This window comes from Trachurus trachurus (genome assembly GCF_905171665.1).
Source record: "Trachurus trachurus genome assembly, chromosome: 8".
In the NCBI taxonomy this organism is placed as follows: Eukaryota; Metazoa; Chordata; class Actinopteri; order Carangiformes; family Carangidae; genus Trachurus; species Trachurus trachurus.
In genome coordinates this window covers 6805592-6824109 of record NC_139905.1, presented here as the reverse complement: position 1 = coordinate 6824109, position 18518 = coordinate 6805592, and the positions used below count along the sequence as shown (strand labels likewise).

Below are 18518 nucleotides of genomic sequence, written 5' to 3'. Positions count from 1 at the left end.
CCAATCTGTGCTTTTCACTCCGAAAAGGAAAAACCAGTCGGATGGCTTCATGTCTAGTCCTGCCTATGTCCAATCAAGCTGCCGTCTCTCTCCCTCCTCTCGTGTGCGCGACTAGAGTCTTCACCTACGTTTGTGGAAAGGTGGAGGCGTGACTTCAGAGAGAAGTCTGAGGAAAGGGGCTGGGACTTTTGACTCGTATGTTTTCAAAATGTGGCCTGATGGAACCGTTTTTCCAGAATCAGAGACAAACAGAAAATTTAGGGGCACACATCAACTTGCGAAGCAAATATTCACATTTCCTTTTCATTTTATGATCCTCATACACCTTGGCCTGACACCTGCAATGACAGATTCCAGATTCTTGGAGTATTAAAAAAGACAAACGGCAAATTTACTGGTTGCAAATGTGCAAGTCGATGAAAAATTTACTTGCACCGTCTAAAATTTGGGGGCAAAATGCCTCCGTTTAGGGGCAGACTAGAGCCCTGGGTTGTCTGTCTTGTTCTCATGGACACAATGTCTCAATAACACCTGGAGAGAACTTCTTCACATCTGACACAGATGTTCACACGGACACAAAGTGGAACTGAGTAGACTTTTGCAGACTTTTGTGGTCAAGGTCAGAGGTCATGGTGTCCTCACCAAATTCAGTGGCCCAGTAGCTCTGTAATGCCTTAAAGGGATAGTTAAACAATTTGGCAAATTGGCCCATTGCCATAATCCCTATAGTTTGTCTAGGTTCATTACCTTTAATTGTCGGTGCGAACTGTTTTATGGGATTATGGCAATAGGCGAATTTGCCAAAATGTTGAACTATCCCTTTTAAAGGGAATTGATTCAAATTTGGTGAAAAAACGTTTGGTTGTACCTGTACTCTGACAAACCCTTTAGCGTTTGGTGGCTAAGGTAAGGTCTTGGTGGACTCCCAAAACCTTATAGCGTTGTGAATACAATATCTTCTCAAGCGAATCCTTTCAGGTTTGGCGCAATTGTTCACACAGGGACACAAAGATTAGACATTGGTGGTCAAAAGTCACTTAACTCAAGACTTTAAATTAACTATTCAAGTACGTTTTGTCATTATATTTTAGATGTTGCTGAATAAACAGGTGTGTAACCTGAGACTTATCTGAGTGATAATAATTGTATTTTTTCCCCCTCCCTCTCCTCAGTGGTGACCAAAGAAGGCGTGTACGTGCTGGACATGGCGGCCAAGATCGACGCCACGGCCGACTACCTCTGCAAGGCCAAGTGGGGCGACGTGGAGTTCCCTCCGCCGTTCGGCAGGGAGGCGTATCCTGAGGTGAGCCAGGACGAGCTGCGTGTCGGGTTTCAGCCTCTCAGCAGGAAAAGAGTGTGAAATGAGCAAAATCCTCATTTTAGATTCTGATTTATAACACGTTGTTCAAATCAGACTCTGGTTAAATGCAGAGTAGAAAACTCAGGATTTAATTAGGAAAGGTATCGTCAACACAGCTGTTAATGAGCCACTGTCTCAGCATCATGTCATCTCATCTATTAAAGCAGTTATCAGCCTATTATGTAGATTTATGGAGCTGAAGATTAATAAATATGGAGGAAAATAAATGAATAAATAGTTTATGTAGTTTGTCTTGTTCTATTTGTAGCTGCTGTGTTGAGGAGCTGGTTGAGACAGACTAGACTGTCTCTACTGACTCTGAACCAGACGGGCCGCTCTAATTGGGCTGCCGTGGTGACGAGGGGGTGGTCTTTGATTGGGACTTAGTTTTTTTTTTTCTACACTCAGCCACCAGCTGTGGCTCTGACTGTCACAAACAGCCACTGATGCACATCAACAACCAGCAGTGACATCCAGTGTTTTCCAATCAATGGCTCTTTAACAGCAGTTCAAGCACATGCAATGAGTGAATTGTAGGTAAATGAAGTGGTGCTGGTGAAGGTCGAGCACTGATTGAAGCTCCGCCCACTCCCCCCTCAGCCCTGCAGCGTTCATGTAAACAACTCTTAAAGGGATAGTTCAACAAATTGGCCCACTGCCATAATCCCTATAGTCATAGCAGTGGGAAATGGGATTTCTTGGTTTCCCTCATCAAATACACAGTTGGAGTTGTTGGATTGTGTGATGAGTTTGATGAGGGAAACCAAGAAATCCCATTAGCCTCCGTAGCGTAGCTCTGAGCAGCTCGCGGCTCTGCTCCGCCGTTCTAAAAATAGCTTGCACCGACAATTAAAGGTAACAAACCTACTGCTATGACTATAGGGGTTATGGCAATGGGTCAATTTGCCAAAATGTTGAACTATCCCTTTAACCCACCTCCTCCTCTCTGCAGGAGGCCTACATCGCCGACCTGGACGCCAAGAGCGGCGCCAGCCTCAAACTCACCCTGCTCAACCCACGAGGCCGGATCTGGACCATGGTGGCCGGAGGAGGGGCCTCGGTGGTGTACAGGTACACGACCTCACAACCAGAACCGGAGATCAAACCCTGAATAAATAAAACGCCAGCATTCGTGTATTAAATAATTCAATTATATGTTTTTTCTCCCTTGTTGCTTAAAGGGATAGTTCAACATTTTGGCAAATTGGCCCATTGCCATAATCGCTATAGTCATAGCAGTAGGTTCGTTACCTTTAATTGTCGGTGCAAGCTATTTTTTAATTTATTTTTTTTTAAGTATATTTTTTGGCTTTTTTGCCTTTATTTGATAGCACAGTGAGATAGACAGGAAAGGGGGAGGCAGAGAGAGGGGGAATGACATGCAGGAAAGGTCTGCCCGACGCAGGATCCGAACCGGGGGACGCTCTGGTAGACAAGTTGTGACCTGCACATTCACCACGCTATGAGATAATAACAGAACGTTATGAGTCGTTTTCAAGGCAAATTCATGCAAAACTGCTTGAACTGCCCCTGAAGGCAACTGCGTGTTGCAACTGCGTGTTGCCTTCAGGGACAGTTTTTCAGCAAGCAGCCTCTACATTTATCTTTAAAACAACTCTGTCTGGTAACGTTCTGTTATTATCTCATAGTGTGGTGAATGTGCAGGTCACAACTTGTCCACCAGAGCGTTTTGGAGTTGTTGGATTGCGTATTTGATGAGTTTGATGAGGGAAACCAAGAAATCCCATGAGCCTCCGTAGCGTAGCTCTGAGCAGCTCGCGGCTCTGCTCCGCCGTTCTAAAAACAGTTTGCACCGACAATTAAAGGTAACGAACCTACTCCTGTGATTATAGGGATTATGGCAATGGGTCAAAATGTTGAACTATCCCTTTTAGTCGTCCCTTGGTTTTATCCTCGTTATATTGATTACACTTTGCGTAATTGGCCGGCGCTGCAGCAGTGAGACTGATGGTGCAGCAGCTCAGACTCTGCCCGCTCAGCTGCTGCTGCTAAATTGGATTCTGGGATGCTGCTGCTGCTGCTGCTGCTGCTGCTGCTGCTGTGTGTTTTTTTCTTAATAAGTGAGAGTCTGGAGGAACGGGCTCCTCCGTCTGTCGGGGGTGTGAAAGCGTGACGTTCAAACACATCAGCCACGACTAATTATTCCCTCTGTGCACCGTTTAGTTGTTGTGTTTGTTTACTCTTGAGTATATGAAGAAGAGTTCATTCTGCAGTTTAAAGCAAATTTTCCTAGAAGTTGTGTTGTTGTTTTATTGTTGTGTCAACTTCTTCCTAGTGACACCATCTGTGACCTCGGCGGCGTTGACGAACTGGCCAATTACGGGGAGTATTCAGGAGCGCCGAGTGAACAGCAGACCTACGACTACGCTAAAACCATCCTGTCGCTGATGACCAGAGAGAAGCACGTGGACGGTACGAACGCTGCTGCGTCTGAACTTCCTGTGTGGACTGGAAATAGATGTTTGTCCTCCTCCCTCTAATAATATCTAATAATAATATGTTTCATTCACTTTCCAGGAAAGGTTTTGATCATCGGAGGAAGCATCGCAAACTTCACAAATGTTGCAGCAACATTTAAGGTACAGTTTGACAAGTTGAGATCCTTTAGGTCAAATATGAGTCGATATAAGAGAAAGAAATACTTAGGTATCAAAACTAAATATTTTTTATAGTTGTATTGTTGCACAATTACAGAGCCGGCAATAAAAAGCCTGTAGAATATGAGCAATTTAAAGGGATACTTCACCCAAAATCGATAATTCACCAATCATCTACTCACTCATACCAAGGAAGGGTTTGGAGAACTTTCAGAGTTATCAAAACGCTTTAGGAGTTCCAGGGGGGGTCCGGCTGGCAACGGATTTTCATATAATGGCGGTGGATAGAGTTCACTTTTGAATCGTCCAAAACACACACTATGAAACATCCAGATACCTCCATACTGCTCGTCTGTACTGACCCAAGTGTCCTGAAGCCGCCACATGAAAAGGTTGTTTGGAAAAAAATATTTTGATCTTGTTTTTAGCATTGATGTAGTAGTAGCAGTATGGAGGTATCTGGATGTTTCATTGTGTGTTTTGGACGATTCAAAAGTGAACTCTATCCGCCGCCATTATATGAAAATCCGTTGCCAGCCGGACCCCCCCTGGAACTCCTAAAGCGTTTTGACGACTCTAAAGTTCTCCGAACCATTCCTTGGCATGACGGTGAGTAGAAAATTGGTGAATTATTGATTTTGGGTGAAGTATCCCTTTAATTAACACACAATGCCAACTACAAGCTGTTAATCTGGAGTCAAAAATAACCAACATTGAATATATTCACCAGGGATGCAAACAGCGCGCCGAAAAGCGAAACTCGCTTTTTTCATGACCAATTAGGTGACTTGTGTGAATCGTTCAGATCCGAAGAGTTTTTGTTTTTGGGAGGGGGGGGGGGGTCTCAGCTGGGGTCAGTAAAATGTTTTTCTAACAGGCTGACAGTGACAATCACGTGAAACTGAGGCGAACTCATTCATGGTTGTCTCTGGTTATAGCACATTATATAGGCCTATATGTCCATTACACACTTTTAGGCCTTAAAATGTCTTAAATTTGTTGAATTATTGTGTTCAAGACTTAAATAAGACAGCTCTTAAATTTTCGTATGCCCACCATGGGCGAGCATTTCGCTCGCATTTGCCCCTAAAAAAACAAAAAACATGTGTGAACCAGGAAAATCACAAAAAAGAAAGAGCACAACCTGCGATTGGTCAAAAACTACAAATCCCACAATCCTCTGGCCTCAACAGTAACAGTAGTTAGTGTAAGTAAGGGAGAGTGGAGCTGTCGGTGAAAAGAGGAAACAACGCCACGTCTGGTCCTGTTCTATGTTGTTGGTTCACACCGTCACCGTTTATTCGTTACGTCCGCGGTGTAAAAGGCCGTGACGCAAAGACGCGATTAGGCGCGAGACGCGGTAGACGCGACTTTTTTTTTTTGCGACGCAATACACGCGATTCTTTTATGGCGACGGGACCCTCGCGTCTTCGTCTATTTCATCGTGTTTGGTGGGAAGACCCAAAGGGGCTTCCCACTCAAACACGAGGAACGCTTTTTTTTCGCGCGAGCTTTTACGCGCAACCAAACGCGCGATACGCGAGATAAGCGAATTAGCGCTCGTTTTCACTCGTTTCAAAAAAAATTCACGAGCCCGCCTATTTTCACTACAACAATTTTTTTTTTTTTTTTTTTCAAAGGAGGTTAAATCGAAAGCAACTGGACTTAGTTATTTACTTATTATAACTAAGTCCAGTTGCTTTCGATTTAACCTCCTTTGAAAAAAAAGTCTAGGAAGACGTTTCACCTTCATCCAAGAGGCTTCATCAGTTCATGTAGCATCTGACCAGGCTGGGACTGGTCCAACTATCTGGTGTGGAGACTCAGTATAAGTCCAGTTGCTTTCGATTTAACCTCCTTTGAAATACTATGACCTGGACAAATGAGAATATGCACAGGCCTACAACAACATTTCTGCTCTCACCAACCATGGTTGAGGTCACAACGCTGCGCTGTAGCTGCTCTGGAAGTCCGAGACGTCTGAGGCCAAACGCCGCCGTCGCTTCTGATCCATGACGGCGAGTTCCGGGCTGATGAGCTACAGAGACTTTAGAGTCAAACAGGAGCAGTGCGTCGCTGTGTCGGACTGTTTGGATTTAATGAAGAAGCTGCACAGAGTCAGGTGAGCAGAAGCTGCCCCCTCTCACCGTGGAGCCGCTGCTGTCTCACAGCCACCACCGACCCCTAGAATAAAACACCACTAAGCCGTGGACGGTCGCTGCGTGGATAAAATGCTGACGACCAAAACAGCCGCCACCAGGTCACTGACTGGAGAGTTTTAAAGTCGGCACATGAACGCAGCTCAGACCGGCCGGTGCCTCAGCGCGGTGATCAGCAGGACGCTATAGCCTACCCAGTACCGGCCAGCTCAGTACAGAGGGGGGGGGCGATAACGTGACGCACAGTATACTGTTATGAGACACATTATGCATCCCAACTGTCTTTTTTTTTAGAGGATTTTTTTTTTTTTTTTTACCAAGAATGCGCCCAAAAAAATCATGATCCAGGGGCCAAAATTCGAAACAAATATATATATATATATTTTTAATCATAATTCTCATTATTCTCCTGATGTCGGTTTAATGTAAACAGATTGCGCTGATATGCATCATGTGACAGCGGGGCAGAGCTGCAGCTGCTGTGCTGTGATGGACCTGATCAGACTGGTGGTGGTCCACAGTCAATCAGTCCCAGAGCCTTCCTATTCACCTCCAATGTAGACGCGACGTGCGCGCTCGTTACCCAAAGCGGCGCGTATCCGCGTGCATTCGGTGCGACGGCGCCGCCGTTTCCCCCGTGCATGTCCGTTGCTGTGTCAGGCAGGTGTCTCCCACGGAGCTCTGCCCCGTTTCAGAGGTGAAGGAGAGACGTCGCCTCCGCGATGTAGAATGTGTTCAATTAAAGTGAAACTAACACATTATATCGGCCTATATGTCCATTACACACTGAATGGGATGTTAAATCCCATGTCTTTATTTCTTCAGTTTATTTTAATAGTAATAATTATGACTTACATTCAGTGAAGACCTAAAAATCAGTATCTCCAAAATTGAAATATTGCAATGGTTTTTATTTTTTTAAAGCATTTTTAATATAGAAATGTTGGCCTTCTGAAAACTGTCCATCTATATGCACTCAATACTTGGTTGGGGTTGAACTACTGGAAATAGACTTTTCTGTGATATTGTTGACTTTTCTGTGATATTGTTAATATTCCCCCCCCCCCCCCCCCCCCCCCACGACAATTCCTCTCTTTTTTGGTCCTGACCCGTTTGCATCCCTGATTCACATCATTTCTCTAGTTGTAGTGATGAAATACAGTCGTATTAATCGCAGGAAATATTTAAAAACAAAAGGAAAGTTTATTTGATTTAAACATTTTCACATAGACAGTATAACGCAGCATCATTAGATCACTGACAGGTTCAAACATACCGACAGAGGAGAGAGAGGTCGTTCATGACTGTTGTTTCTAATGTGATGAACATTCAGATTTTCTAAATAAAAGAAAACTAATGTGTTATTTACTGAGCATTTCCTTGTGTTTCTAAGGGCATCGTCAGAGCCATCAGAGACTATCAGGTGCCACTGAAGGAGCACGAGGTCACCATCTTCGTCCGCCGTGGAGGCCCCAACTACCAGGAGGGTCTCAGAGTGATGGGAGAAGTTGGTGCGTTTAATATTTTCTTACTTTTTTTGGAAAACACTCAAGATATTCTGTCTTAGTTAGATGAATCTGTAATAAGCAGCTGCAGGTTTTCTCACACACACACACACTCTCTCTCTGCTCTCCTCAGGAAAGACCACTGGGATCCCCATCCACGTCTTTGGCACAGAGACTCACATGACGGCCATCGTCGGCATGGCGCTGGGCCACCGGCCAATCCCCAACCAGCCTCCCGTTGCCGCGCACACTGCCAACTTCCTGCTCAACTCCAGCGGCAGCACATCGGTATGACAACGGCGGAGACGACGCGGCGCTGCTCGCGTTGTTGTGCAGCAGCGAAGCTCGTGGTGCATTCACTGACAGAGTGAAGTGAACAGAAGAGACTCACTCACTCACTCACTCGCTGCTGTCTTGTCCTTTTAGTGAACCAGATCGCCAGTGGCTCTGTTGTGTAAGAGCAGCGCATAGCTTTGTTGGCTGCTCGCACACACACACACAGACACACACAGAAGTGGTGCTGAGACACAGATACACACTGCAGCTGCCTCAGGGCATCCATTAGGAAGAGAGAAAGAGGCAGTGTGTGTTTGTGTGTCTCCACATGTACTCTCTGTGCCTGTTTACTTCATATGTAGATGTAGAGTGTTGCAGTATTTCAAAATAAAAGTCTTAGTCATTGATTTTTTCCCCCTCTGTCACTTCCAGACTCCAGCGTCCAGCAGGACCAGTTCTTTCTCTGAGAACAGAGCCAGAGTCGAGGGCTCGCCTGCCAAGAAGTCCAAGTCTGGAGCTCCTATTGGTTAGAAAACACACCCACACACACACACATACACATACACACTTGTGCACACACACACACCACTGCACGGGGAAATCTTGGTGGTCATGCTTGGCTGAATCTAGGTGTTATAGCTCCCTCTCTGGTCAGCAGGGGAGCGCTGCAGTCCAAACTTCATCCAGACAGAACTGACATGTTTCTATACTCGACTCCAAACTTATTCACTTTAAGAGAACAGGACTGAAACCTGGGATTTAACAGACCTGTGGGATTAATTTTGCTCTTACATAAACATAAAGGTGTGATTGAGTCATTTGTATTCAAGGGCGGAAACAGATTAGCTCCCACGTTATCTGTTAAACATGAGTTAATAATGAAAACATACATTAGTCAGCTGATCATTATGGGACTGTTTGTAAATGTGTATATATTATATTAATATACATGATCTGAGCTGTTGTTCAAAATCTCAAAAAGCACAGATTAAAGTAAGGGAGCAATAAATTGTATTAAAGGGATAGTTCAACATTTTGGCAAATTGGCCCATTGCCATAATCCCTATAGTCATAGCAGTAGGTTTGTTACCTTTAATTGTCGGTGCAAGCTATTTTTAGAACGGCGGAGCAGAGCCGCAAGCTGCTCAGAGCTACGCTACGGAGGCTAATGGGATTTTTTGGTTTCCCTCATCAAACTCATCAAATACACAATCCAACAACTCCACAACGCTCCGGTGGACAAGTTGTGACCTGCACATTCACCACGCTATGAGATAATAACAGAACGTTATGAGACAGAGTTGTTTTCAAGGTAAATTCATGCAAAACCGCTGATGTGCATTCCCATTGGGGGCAGTTTTTCGGCAAGCAGTCTCTGCATTTGCCTCGAAAACAACTCTGTCTCAAACGTTATGAGACAGAACCCTTTAATAAAAATAGTTTTTATTCTTCTGGTTAATTATAGGAGCAGTCGGTATCTGAAGCATCCCACTTCCTTTTATCTGCTTCTGTTATTGATGATATTGATCTCTTATTGTAGTAGAAAACACTTTTTTTTCACAGTCAGTTTTAATCTGTGATGTCTCCTCTCTGTCTGTAGCCAAGGCAACGGCCCTCTTCAGCAAACAAACCAAGTCCATAGTGTGGGGAATGCAGACCCGGGCGGTGCAGGGCATGATGGACTTTGACTACGTCTGCTCCAGAGACGAGCCGTCGGTCGCAGCCATGGTCTACCCCTTCACGTGAGCCTCCTCCGTCCTCTTTGATGTTGATTCATAAAAAAGATTTTGCAAAATTCATCTCATTCTGTTTGGGTTGTTGCTGCTGTAAAAAACACAATAAATGAGCTAAAGGTAAATTAATAACTTCCTGCTCGGCTGATTTTTTTCCAGTGGAGACCATAAACAGAAGTTCTACTGGGGCCATAAAGAGATCCTCGTCCCTGTGTATAAGAACATGAGCGATGCCATGAAGAAGCATCCAGATGTGGATGTGCTCATCAGCTTCGCCTCCCTGCGCTCGGCCTTCGACAGCACCATGGAGACCATGCAGTACCCACAGGTAAACACCGGCCGGCGCCTCTGGGAGATAGAAAAGTTTTAAAAAAATTCAGGCTGTAAATGAACCGTTTAATGATTTCAGATTCACACCATCGCCATCATCGCTGAGGGAATCCCCGAAGCTCACACCAGGAAGATCATCAAGACGGCAGATGAGAAGGGCGTCACCATCATCGGACCAGCAACTGTTCGTCCTGCTTCTCGTTTCATCAGATGATTTAGTTTCTCTCTGTTCTCCCCCGCCCCCCGTCTCTGAAAATCAAATCTATATTATTTTTCTCTTCCAGGTCGGAGGAATCAAACCAGGCTGCTTCAAGATCGGCAACACAGGAGGGATGCTGGACAACATCCTGGCCTCCAAGCTCTACCGCCCGGGCAGCGTGGCCTACGTGTCCCGCTCCGGAGGCATGTCCAACGAGCTCAACAACATCATCTCCCGCACCACCGACGGCGTGTTTGAAGGCGTGGCCATCGGAGGCGACAGGTGTGTGTGTGACTGCCTCCACCTGCAGGACGCTGCTGCTGCTGCTGCTGCTGCTGCTCTCACACAGAAGCGGTTTTCATTTGTTTAATTTGTTTAAAATCTGATCTGAGGCGTGTTTGTGCACACTGAGCCTCGCCACAACTCAACCTCAGACAAACTGATCGACCTGCACAACTGGTTGTAAATCAACGATGCAGCATGTCACTGACAAGACGCCAACATACACAACTACAGAGCGCGCGCGCACACACACTGCATGTTATGCACAAACGGGGTGTGCTGAAAATGACACAAACAAGCGTCTTTCTACTTTTCCTACATTTTGTTCTCAGTTTCTTAACAAGCCGATGATTTATTCAGACTCTAATCATTAAATATCAAATATCTGTGGTCCCAAATGTCATTTCATTTCAATTTATTCCATTCATGGTTTACATACTTCACATGATTGCACATATTTACATGACGTAACGTACATAACGTATAGTACCCGCCCCTTTCTATAGGTATAATTGCATTGGCTTAGTATCCACACCAATATTATACACTATTTCAAAAAATTAAAGATGATGAAACATATAATAACTAGAAAACAAACAAAAGTAGCAATGGACACAGCTCATCTATCTTTTCTTTTTCTCCCTTCCCCGTCATACAAACAGGTATAAACTGTCCTTTGTCCCGTCTGCCATAGTGGCTCTTAACAAGCACTGACATCAGGTCATTGTGTTGTATTGCTTTACTTGCTTTGATCTTGTTTGCTGTGTGATGTGTTATGTATTATGTCTTGTGTGTATGATTTAGCAGTGTATTCATTTGAGCTTTGTTATTAGTATTACTTGTCTTGTGAACTGCAGGCTGTAATTCAAATAGGGACATTAAAGTTTAACTTTACCTTATCTAATGTTGTGACCCTTTGACCTGCAGATACCCCGGCTCTGTGTTTACTGACCATGTGCTGCGCTACCAAGACACTCCTGGAGTCAAGATGATTGTTGTACTGGGAGAGGTGAAGACTAAGTTTACACACACATAATGATTTAGTGCACTATAATGTAGCTCTGGATGATATTTGCATTATTTTGCAGTGCACATTTTTTAATGCAGAAGAGCAAATATCTCTGAGAGCTATTGCGTCATTCACAATGCGTCATTCACAACTACATTTTTTGAAGTTAAGTGTGTGTTTTATGTGTGACGTCTCTGCCTGCTGCAGATCGGAGGCACAGAGGAGTACAAGATCTGCCAGGGCATTAAACAGGGCCGGATCACAAAGCCGGTGGTCTGCTGGTGCATCGGCACCTGTGCCACCATGTTCTCCTCAGAGGTGAGAGGAGCAGCGAACCAGACACCGTCAGTCACCTGCATAACCAGAGATTTTTTAAAGAATTGATGACTGTTTAAACCTCCCCCCCTCCCCCTCAGGTCCAGTTCGGCCACGCAGGAGCCTGCGCCAACCAGGCCTCTGAGACGGCGGTGGCCAAGAACAAAGCTCTGAAAGAAGCCGGCGCCTTCGTCCCAAAGAGCTTTGACGAGCTGGGAGAGATCATCAAGTCAGTGCTCACTCACGTTGAGATAAAGATTCACCAGGACGTCAAGTTCAGACGAGTCTAGCTTTAATTATTCTCTGTTGTCTCTGTGTTTCCTCCTTCAGGTCTGTTTATGACGACCTGGTCACCAAAGGCGTCATCCAGCCGGCCGAGGAGGTTCCTCCTCCCACCGTGCCCATGGACTACTCCTGGGCAAGAGTGAGTACGATGAGGAGGCAGTGTGTTGGGGAAATTAGTTTTTAATGTTGACGTCCAAACTGATGAGGTCAAAGGTCAAATTATGCCATATTTCAGTCCCGTCTTGAGAGAATTTCTTAAAGGGATAGTTCAACATTTATGCAAATTTGTATATATTTTTGGGGGCTTTTCACGCCTTTTATTAGATAGAACAGTTGAGAGAGACATGAAATGGGAAGGCAGAGAGAGGGGGAATGACATGCAGGAAAGGGCAGCCCAATGCGGGATTCGAACCGGGGCCGCCTGCAGCGAGGACTGTAGCCTCTATACATGGGGCGCCCGCTTAACTCTTTCGCGACCACACTAATTCCTCAGCACATCCGCTCAGGACCACATGTTTTTGGCTATTTGTTTACCTTTTATCTCACGTCGAACCGAACTCTGTACGTCACCTAGAAACAAACGGTCTTCACTTGATTGAAGAGTGACTTTACAACGTGCTCCACGAAAAAACGGCGAGTTTTTCCGCCGTTTCGTTCGTGAGGACGAAGTAGAAGAAGAGAGCTGGGTTTCTCCAAAAACGGAGCTCCCGCTCTAGTTTCAGAGAAAAACGCATTTTTGTGTCAAGTGGCAATCTGCTCATTTTACCGCTACTCTGCAGTGTGGCATGTCTCCCAAATCATTTCTACGGCTAAATAAATATATTTGTAGGCATATCTGGGGGGTGTGGCAGCCTGGAGAGCAGCGGTGCAGCGGTGTGGGTCTCTGGCTGCAGCGCAGCAGCTCCGGGACACTGCTGTGTGACTGGCCGGCGATGAGTGCTCTGGGGTGGCCGGTAACAGCCCCCGCTGCACAGCGCCCGCTCCGCTGCACAGCGCCGTGAAAACAGCCGTGATAACGGGCTTTCAGATCCGAGTCTCCAAACCATAAACGTTCGTAACAGCACCGGTAAAAGTCGCCACATTTGTCGTCGGTCGCTTTTGTCAAAAGAGGGTTTGGAAAGTCGCCAGATTCAGCGAGAAAGTCGCAACACTGTAGCCGACAGCCGCACAGCACTGCACGCTGTCCCCACAGCAGCATTCAAGGAGAACGATTACTCAAACAAAACCAAGATCACACAGTTTATAAAAAATATTATGTTTTGATTTTAGTTTAAAACAGTTTTACATATCAGAGGACTACCATATTCACACACAGGGTACCTCAGAGTGTCTATTATCGTAATCTGTAAAAAAACGGTTTTGACGAGTTTGCTCGTCAATGGTCGTGAACGTTCGGCAGGCTGTGACGAGTTTACTCGTCAATGGTCGCGAAAGAGTTAACCTTACTATGAGATAATAACAGAATGTTACCAGAGTTGTTTTAGAGGCAAATGCAGAGACTGTTTGCCTAAAAACTGCCCAGACAGGAACGCGCTTCAACGGTTTTGCATGAATTTACCTCTAAAACAACTCTGTCTCGTAACATTCTGTTATTATCTCATAGCGTGGTGAATGTGCAGGTCACAACTTGTCCACCAGAGCGTTTTGGAGTTGTTGGATTGTGTATTTGATGAGTTTAATGAGGGAAACCAAGAAATCCCATGAGCCTCCGTAGCGCAGCTCTGAGCAGCTCGCGGCTCTGCTCCCCCGTTCTAAAAATAGCTTGCACCGACAATTAAAGGTAACGAACCTACTGTTTTGACTATAGGGATTATGGCAATGCGCCAATTTGCCAAAATGTTGAACTATCCCTTTAATTTCATCCTTGAGTCCAAAGGACGTTTGTACCAAGTCTGATTAGATTTTGGTGTTTAAACGTCAAAGGTCAGAGCAGTTCGACCTCAGAAAACTCAAAACTTCTCACTACAACTATGATTAAATTTCACGTTAATGGATCATGATTCAGGTCTAGAGGTGAAGTTGAAATTTCTCATCTTCCTCCGTGTCTGTGTGTGCTGCAGGAGCTGGGTCTGATCCGTAAACCGGCGTCCTTCATGACCAGCATCTGTGACGAGCGAGGCCAGGAGCTGATCTACGCCGGCATGCCCATCACCGAGGTCTTCAAGACAGAGATGGGCCTGGGGGGAACTCTGGGTCTGCTCTGGTTCCAGAGGAGGTCGGCCTCTCGTTGCAGCCGCTCAGATCCACAAACTCTTCAAAACCCGTGAAGCACAAAATCCTCACGTCCTGTTTCCCCTGCCTTTTTTGTTTTGTTTTTGTTTTGCAGGTTGCCGCGTTACGCCTGCCAGTTCATCGAGATGTGTCTGATGGTGACGGCCGATCACGGTCCGGCTGTTTCTGGCGCCCACAACACCATCGTGTGCGCTCGAGCCGGCAAAGATCTGATCTCCAGTCTCACCTCCGGCCTCCTCACCATCGTAAGATGCCGCTCGACGAACCTCTGTTCAAACGCCCGCACAAACCAACACAGGGAATGCAGATGTTTTATGTTTTATTTTCGTATTTCCTCTCCGCTCTGCAGGGCGACCGCTTCGGAGGAGCTCTGGACGCCGCAGCCAAACAGTTCAGCAAGGCGTTCGACAGCGGGATGCTGCCCATGGAGTTCGTCAACAAGATGAAGAAGGACGGGAAACTGATCATGGGCATCGGACACAGAGTGAAGTCGGTGAGAACCAGAGAGTCTTTGATGCTGTAAATTGTCAAGACTCATCAGACGTCTCTAGAAAAAGGTGGGATCGTGTTGTTGAAGAATGAATGAAGATTTTGAATGAATAGAACTTTTTTTTCTGTTTTCTCAGATCAACAATCCAGACATGAGGGTCCAGATCCTGAAGGACTTTGTGAAGCAGCACTTCCCCTCCACCGCGCTGCTAGACTACGCTCTGGACGTGGAGAAGATCACCACATCAAAGGTAAAATCCTCCAGACCATCGTTTCTTCATCTTCATCATTTATTTTATTTATCATGACTGAATAATGACATAAATTTGTGTGTTTGTGATGTCAGAAACCCAACTTGATCCTGAACGTGGACGGCTTCATCGGTGTGGCCTTCGTGGACCTGCTCAGGACGTGTGATGGTTTCACAAGGTGAGACACTGGATTTTAACTCTGACATAGTTTAACTCATGAATGATTCAGAGAACTGGAAATTGTAGTTTATATATTGTTTGTGTTATCAGTTATTAATGTCGTTTTCTGTGTGTGGTCACTTTGATTATGGAGAGTTGGTCACATGGATGGTGCAGTAGATATCGGTTGTTTATAAGCATGTGTCCTGTATCATTTTGGTTTTTATAATAATGATGATGATAATCTTATTATTGATAATGAACTTTGTTTATTTTGCAACTTTCATTTAAGCAATGTAGTGCAAAGGGCTTTACAATAAAGAAATTAGCTGCACCTAGTGTTTCATTATGCATATGTAAAATGTAAAAACATACAAACATGTAAAATGAGATAAAATGATGTAAAAAAAATAATAAGTAGGGTCATAAATCAATAGATAACACAAGCAGTCACATAAAAATGACAAAAAGCATTGAAAGAAGTGTTGATCAGTGCAGAAATATAAAATAAATTGATCAGTCACATATTGTGGACAGACGGTGCCTCTCAGCTTCTCTCAGTTTGTTTCTGAAGTTTCTGCGCTCAGTTAAAACGTTTGTTTCTCTCTCCACCACAGGGACGAAGCCGACGAGTTTGTGGAAATCGGAGCTCTGAATGGCATCTTTGTCCTGGGACGCAGCATGGGATTCATCGGTACGTCATCTCCCTCTGCACACACACATACACACACGCACTCTGCTGCTGCTGTGTGTAAAAGTATAGAAGTTGCTTCTCTTTGTGTGCTCATCGGTCTGTCCCTGGTCTGTCTCCTCAGGACACTACCTGGACCAGAAGAGGCTGAAGCAGGGTCTGTACCGTCACCCATGGGACGACATCTCCTACGTGCTGCCTGAACACATGTCCATGTAGACATGTAGAGGAGTGTCCCCCCCACTCCACACTGCCCCCCCTCTGTGGCTTAACTTAGGGAAGATGTTACTACTAATATATATAAAAGGCAAATAATGAGAAGAAGAGTTTAATGTTTTTAGTTTTTGGGAACCTGTTAGTGCTGCAAGTCGTGTAAATAATAGTGAAGCCTGTGAAACTGTGAAAGCTCCAGCTCCAGGAGTTTATGATGAACCAGAACTGTCGACCACCACCACCTCCACCTCCACCGCTACAGCAGTGACGCGCTGTTACTCACACCCAAACTTTGTTGTATTAACCCAGCATGTGTGTCGTCGTCATTGTCGTCGTCGTCGTGCCATTTCAGTCACGAGCTTTGCAACAAGGGACGGACACGTAGCGCCGTCTCTCAGAGAACATACTGTAGATCAGAGCTTTATTCATGTAGAGATGTTGATGTTCGATGCGAAACTTAAAAACGTTGTTGATGTTTTTGTGACGGCAGTGGAGCAGCAGTCGAGCACGACCACTTCATGACTCATTCCCGGCAGGTGCTGCCATTTGCTGTCTGCAGGAGACACACACACACACACACACTCTCTCTCAGCTGGTGCAAAATGTGGGAGCGTTTCCCACAAGGTTTTAAATGGAGGTTGAGAGTTTTTAATCATGAATCTGTCATTTCAGTGTTTTTCTCATTGTTCCCCAGTTATTTAAGTGGATTAGGGCATTATGTGGTTCAGTTATAATCCCTCTTTCTCCCTCAGTTTGTTTCTTATTAACGTCAATGCACATTATAATAAGCTTATTTGTGGTTAGAATATTTTTGTGACAGCACCATAAAATGGCAGGTGAATGCCAGCCTATATTTTTACATGATTAATATGTTGGTTTGTTATGTTTTTGTTGGTCGTTCTGTGCCCAGTGATGAACTGTTTCTATTTTAACTAAACCATTAGATATGACGCAGACGGACCTGAGTTACCTTCCACATCATCTCTGTCAGGGTTTCTGAACGAGCTGCAAAAGCTCTCTCTTTGCAGTCCTCCTAGAAATAAGACAATAATAATAAACAGTCCAAAAGAAAGTATGTGGCAGCATCACCAGTTTCATCTTTTATGTAATGAAAAGATAAAATAAGAAAAGACCTCAACAACAAACCTCACCAGTGTTGATGCCATGTTTTTGTTTTTAACTGTTTCAGTGTGAACTGGATGTGCCTCTGTATGTTGACAACTGTGTAATTGAGTAAAATAAAATGTAATTGATGTAACGCAATAATGGAGTGTAATCTCATTCTGGTCTTGCATGTGTTTTTTTTTTTGGAATAGTAAATTAGATAAGTGAATGCACGTGCAGGGGTGTGTGTGTGTGTGTGTGTTTATGTGACCGACTTACTGCACTGAAGGACCTTGACATGTTTTATATTGTTCTGCTTATCTGAACCTGTGAGATAACTCTGCTCTATTTATGCTTCCAACATGTTTAAGTATTGAATAAGTAGCATCACATATCGGCTTGTTACAGTTTACCTTGTGTAATTAATGACATCTTAATTATTATTTGAGTGACATGTTAGCAACACACCCAGGTGACCTTTTGCAAAAGCCCCGCCCCCCTTAGTTGTTGTTGCATGATGTGAGTGCACTATATATGTGAATATCGTTAATCACTAAACATTCAGACACCACTACAAAATCGCGTGGTCACTAGATGTAAACATAATGTTGATCAAAATAGGGCTTATCTTTTCATGTTGATCAAAATAGGGCTTATCTTTTCATAAATTGCATAATTTGGTGCATCTGCAGGTCCAGTCACTTCTCTGCTGTTTTGCTAACCCTCCTCCCGGTCCTGTGCATTTGTTTTCAATGAAGCCTTTCATAATCGATCCATGGATTATCATATGTTGTTGCTATGTGTATATTTGTGTAGTCTTATCTGTCATAAAGAGCTGGGACACCGGGTCAGAGGTTGGTTTGGTTTTCAGCCTCCACTCTCCCTGTAACAAGCAACAAGCTACAAGTCATGTATCTAACATCAGATACAGCCTTGTCTTGCTAGCCCGAAGTTAGCCTAGCCTGGCCTAACCTTGGAGCAGACATAATTGATGATGATTGTATATTTTCGTGACATCTAGCTGGGAGTGGGGCCTTCCACACTGTTTGATCCTGTTATGTGTTTTCGGCTTTGGGGAGGGACAGAGCACGACTCCCCCAGCCAAACCCTTGGGGTACCTACTGTCCGACTTGTTCTGCACATTTTGTTTGTCTGAGGTCCACAGCTTGCCTGGCGGACCTTGTCTACATAGTAACGGTTGCTAGGATGTATGATTGGACCGTTTGGGGGCGGGGTTTTGCGAAAGGTCAATTACACAAAGCTGGCAGTGGTATTTTTCCTGCTTTAAAATGTCAAAATAGAGTGAAG

At 44.8% G+C, this 18518-nt stretch overlaps 1 protein-coding gene across 1 annotated transcript in view; it reads left to right on the top strand.

The window, feature by feature from the left end:
• Positions 1 to 17372, top strand: part of aclya (ATP citrate lyase a) — a 30988-nt gene extending 13616 nt beyond the window's left edge. Inside the window, exons 7-28 of the mRNA XM_083977373.1 lie at positions 1173 to 1303; positions 2313 to 2431; positions 3657 to 3793; positions 3899 to 3960; positions 7531 to 7648; positions 7776 to 7930; positions 8351 to 8444; positions 9519 to 9660; positions 9811 to 9979; positions 10061 to 10165; positions 10266 to 10462; positions 11390 to 11471; positions 11679 to 11789; positions 11888 to 12015; positions 12117 to 12210; positions 14132 to 14286; positions 14398 to 14548; positions 14653 to 14796; positions 14930 to 15043; positions 15139 to 15221; positions 15820 to 15896; positions 16018 to 17372. Coding sequence (XP_083833499.1) covers positions 1173 to 1303; positions 2313 to 2431; positions 3657 to 3793; positions 3899 to 3960; positions 7531 to 7648; positions 7776 to 7930; positions 8351 to 8444; positions 9519 to 9660; positions 9811 to 9979; positions 10061 to 10165; positions 10266 to 10462; positions 11390 to 11471; positions 11679 to 11789; positions 11888 to 12015; positions 12117 to 12210; positions 14132 to 14286; positions 14398 to 14548; positions 14653 to 14796; positions 14930 to 15043; positions 15139 to 15221; positions 15820 to 15896; positions 16018 to 16112 — 2663 coding nt within the window. The 3' untranslated portion in view covers positions 16113 to 17372. The remainder of the gene's footprint in view (positions 1 to 1172; positions 1304 to 2312; positions 2432 to 3656; positions 3794 to 3898; positions 3961 to 7530; positions 7649 to 7775; positions 7931 to 8350; positions 8445 to 9518; positions 9661 to 9810; positions 9980 to 10060; positions 10166 to 10265; positions 10463 to 11389; positions 11472 to 11678; positions 11790 to 11887; positions 12016 to 12116; positions 12211 to 14131; positions 14287 to 14397; positions 14549 to 14652; positions 14797 to 14929; positions 15044 to 15138; positions 15222 to 15819; positions 15897 to 16017) is intronic.
• Positions 17373 to 18518: the final 1146 nt, after the last annotated feature.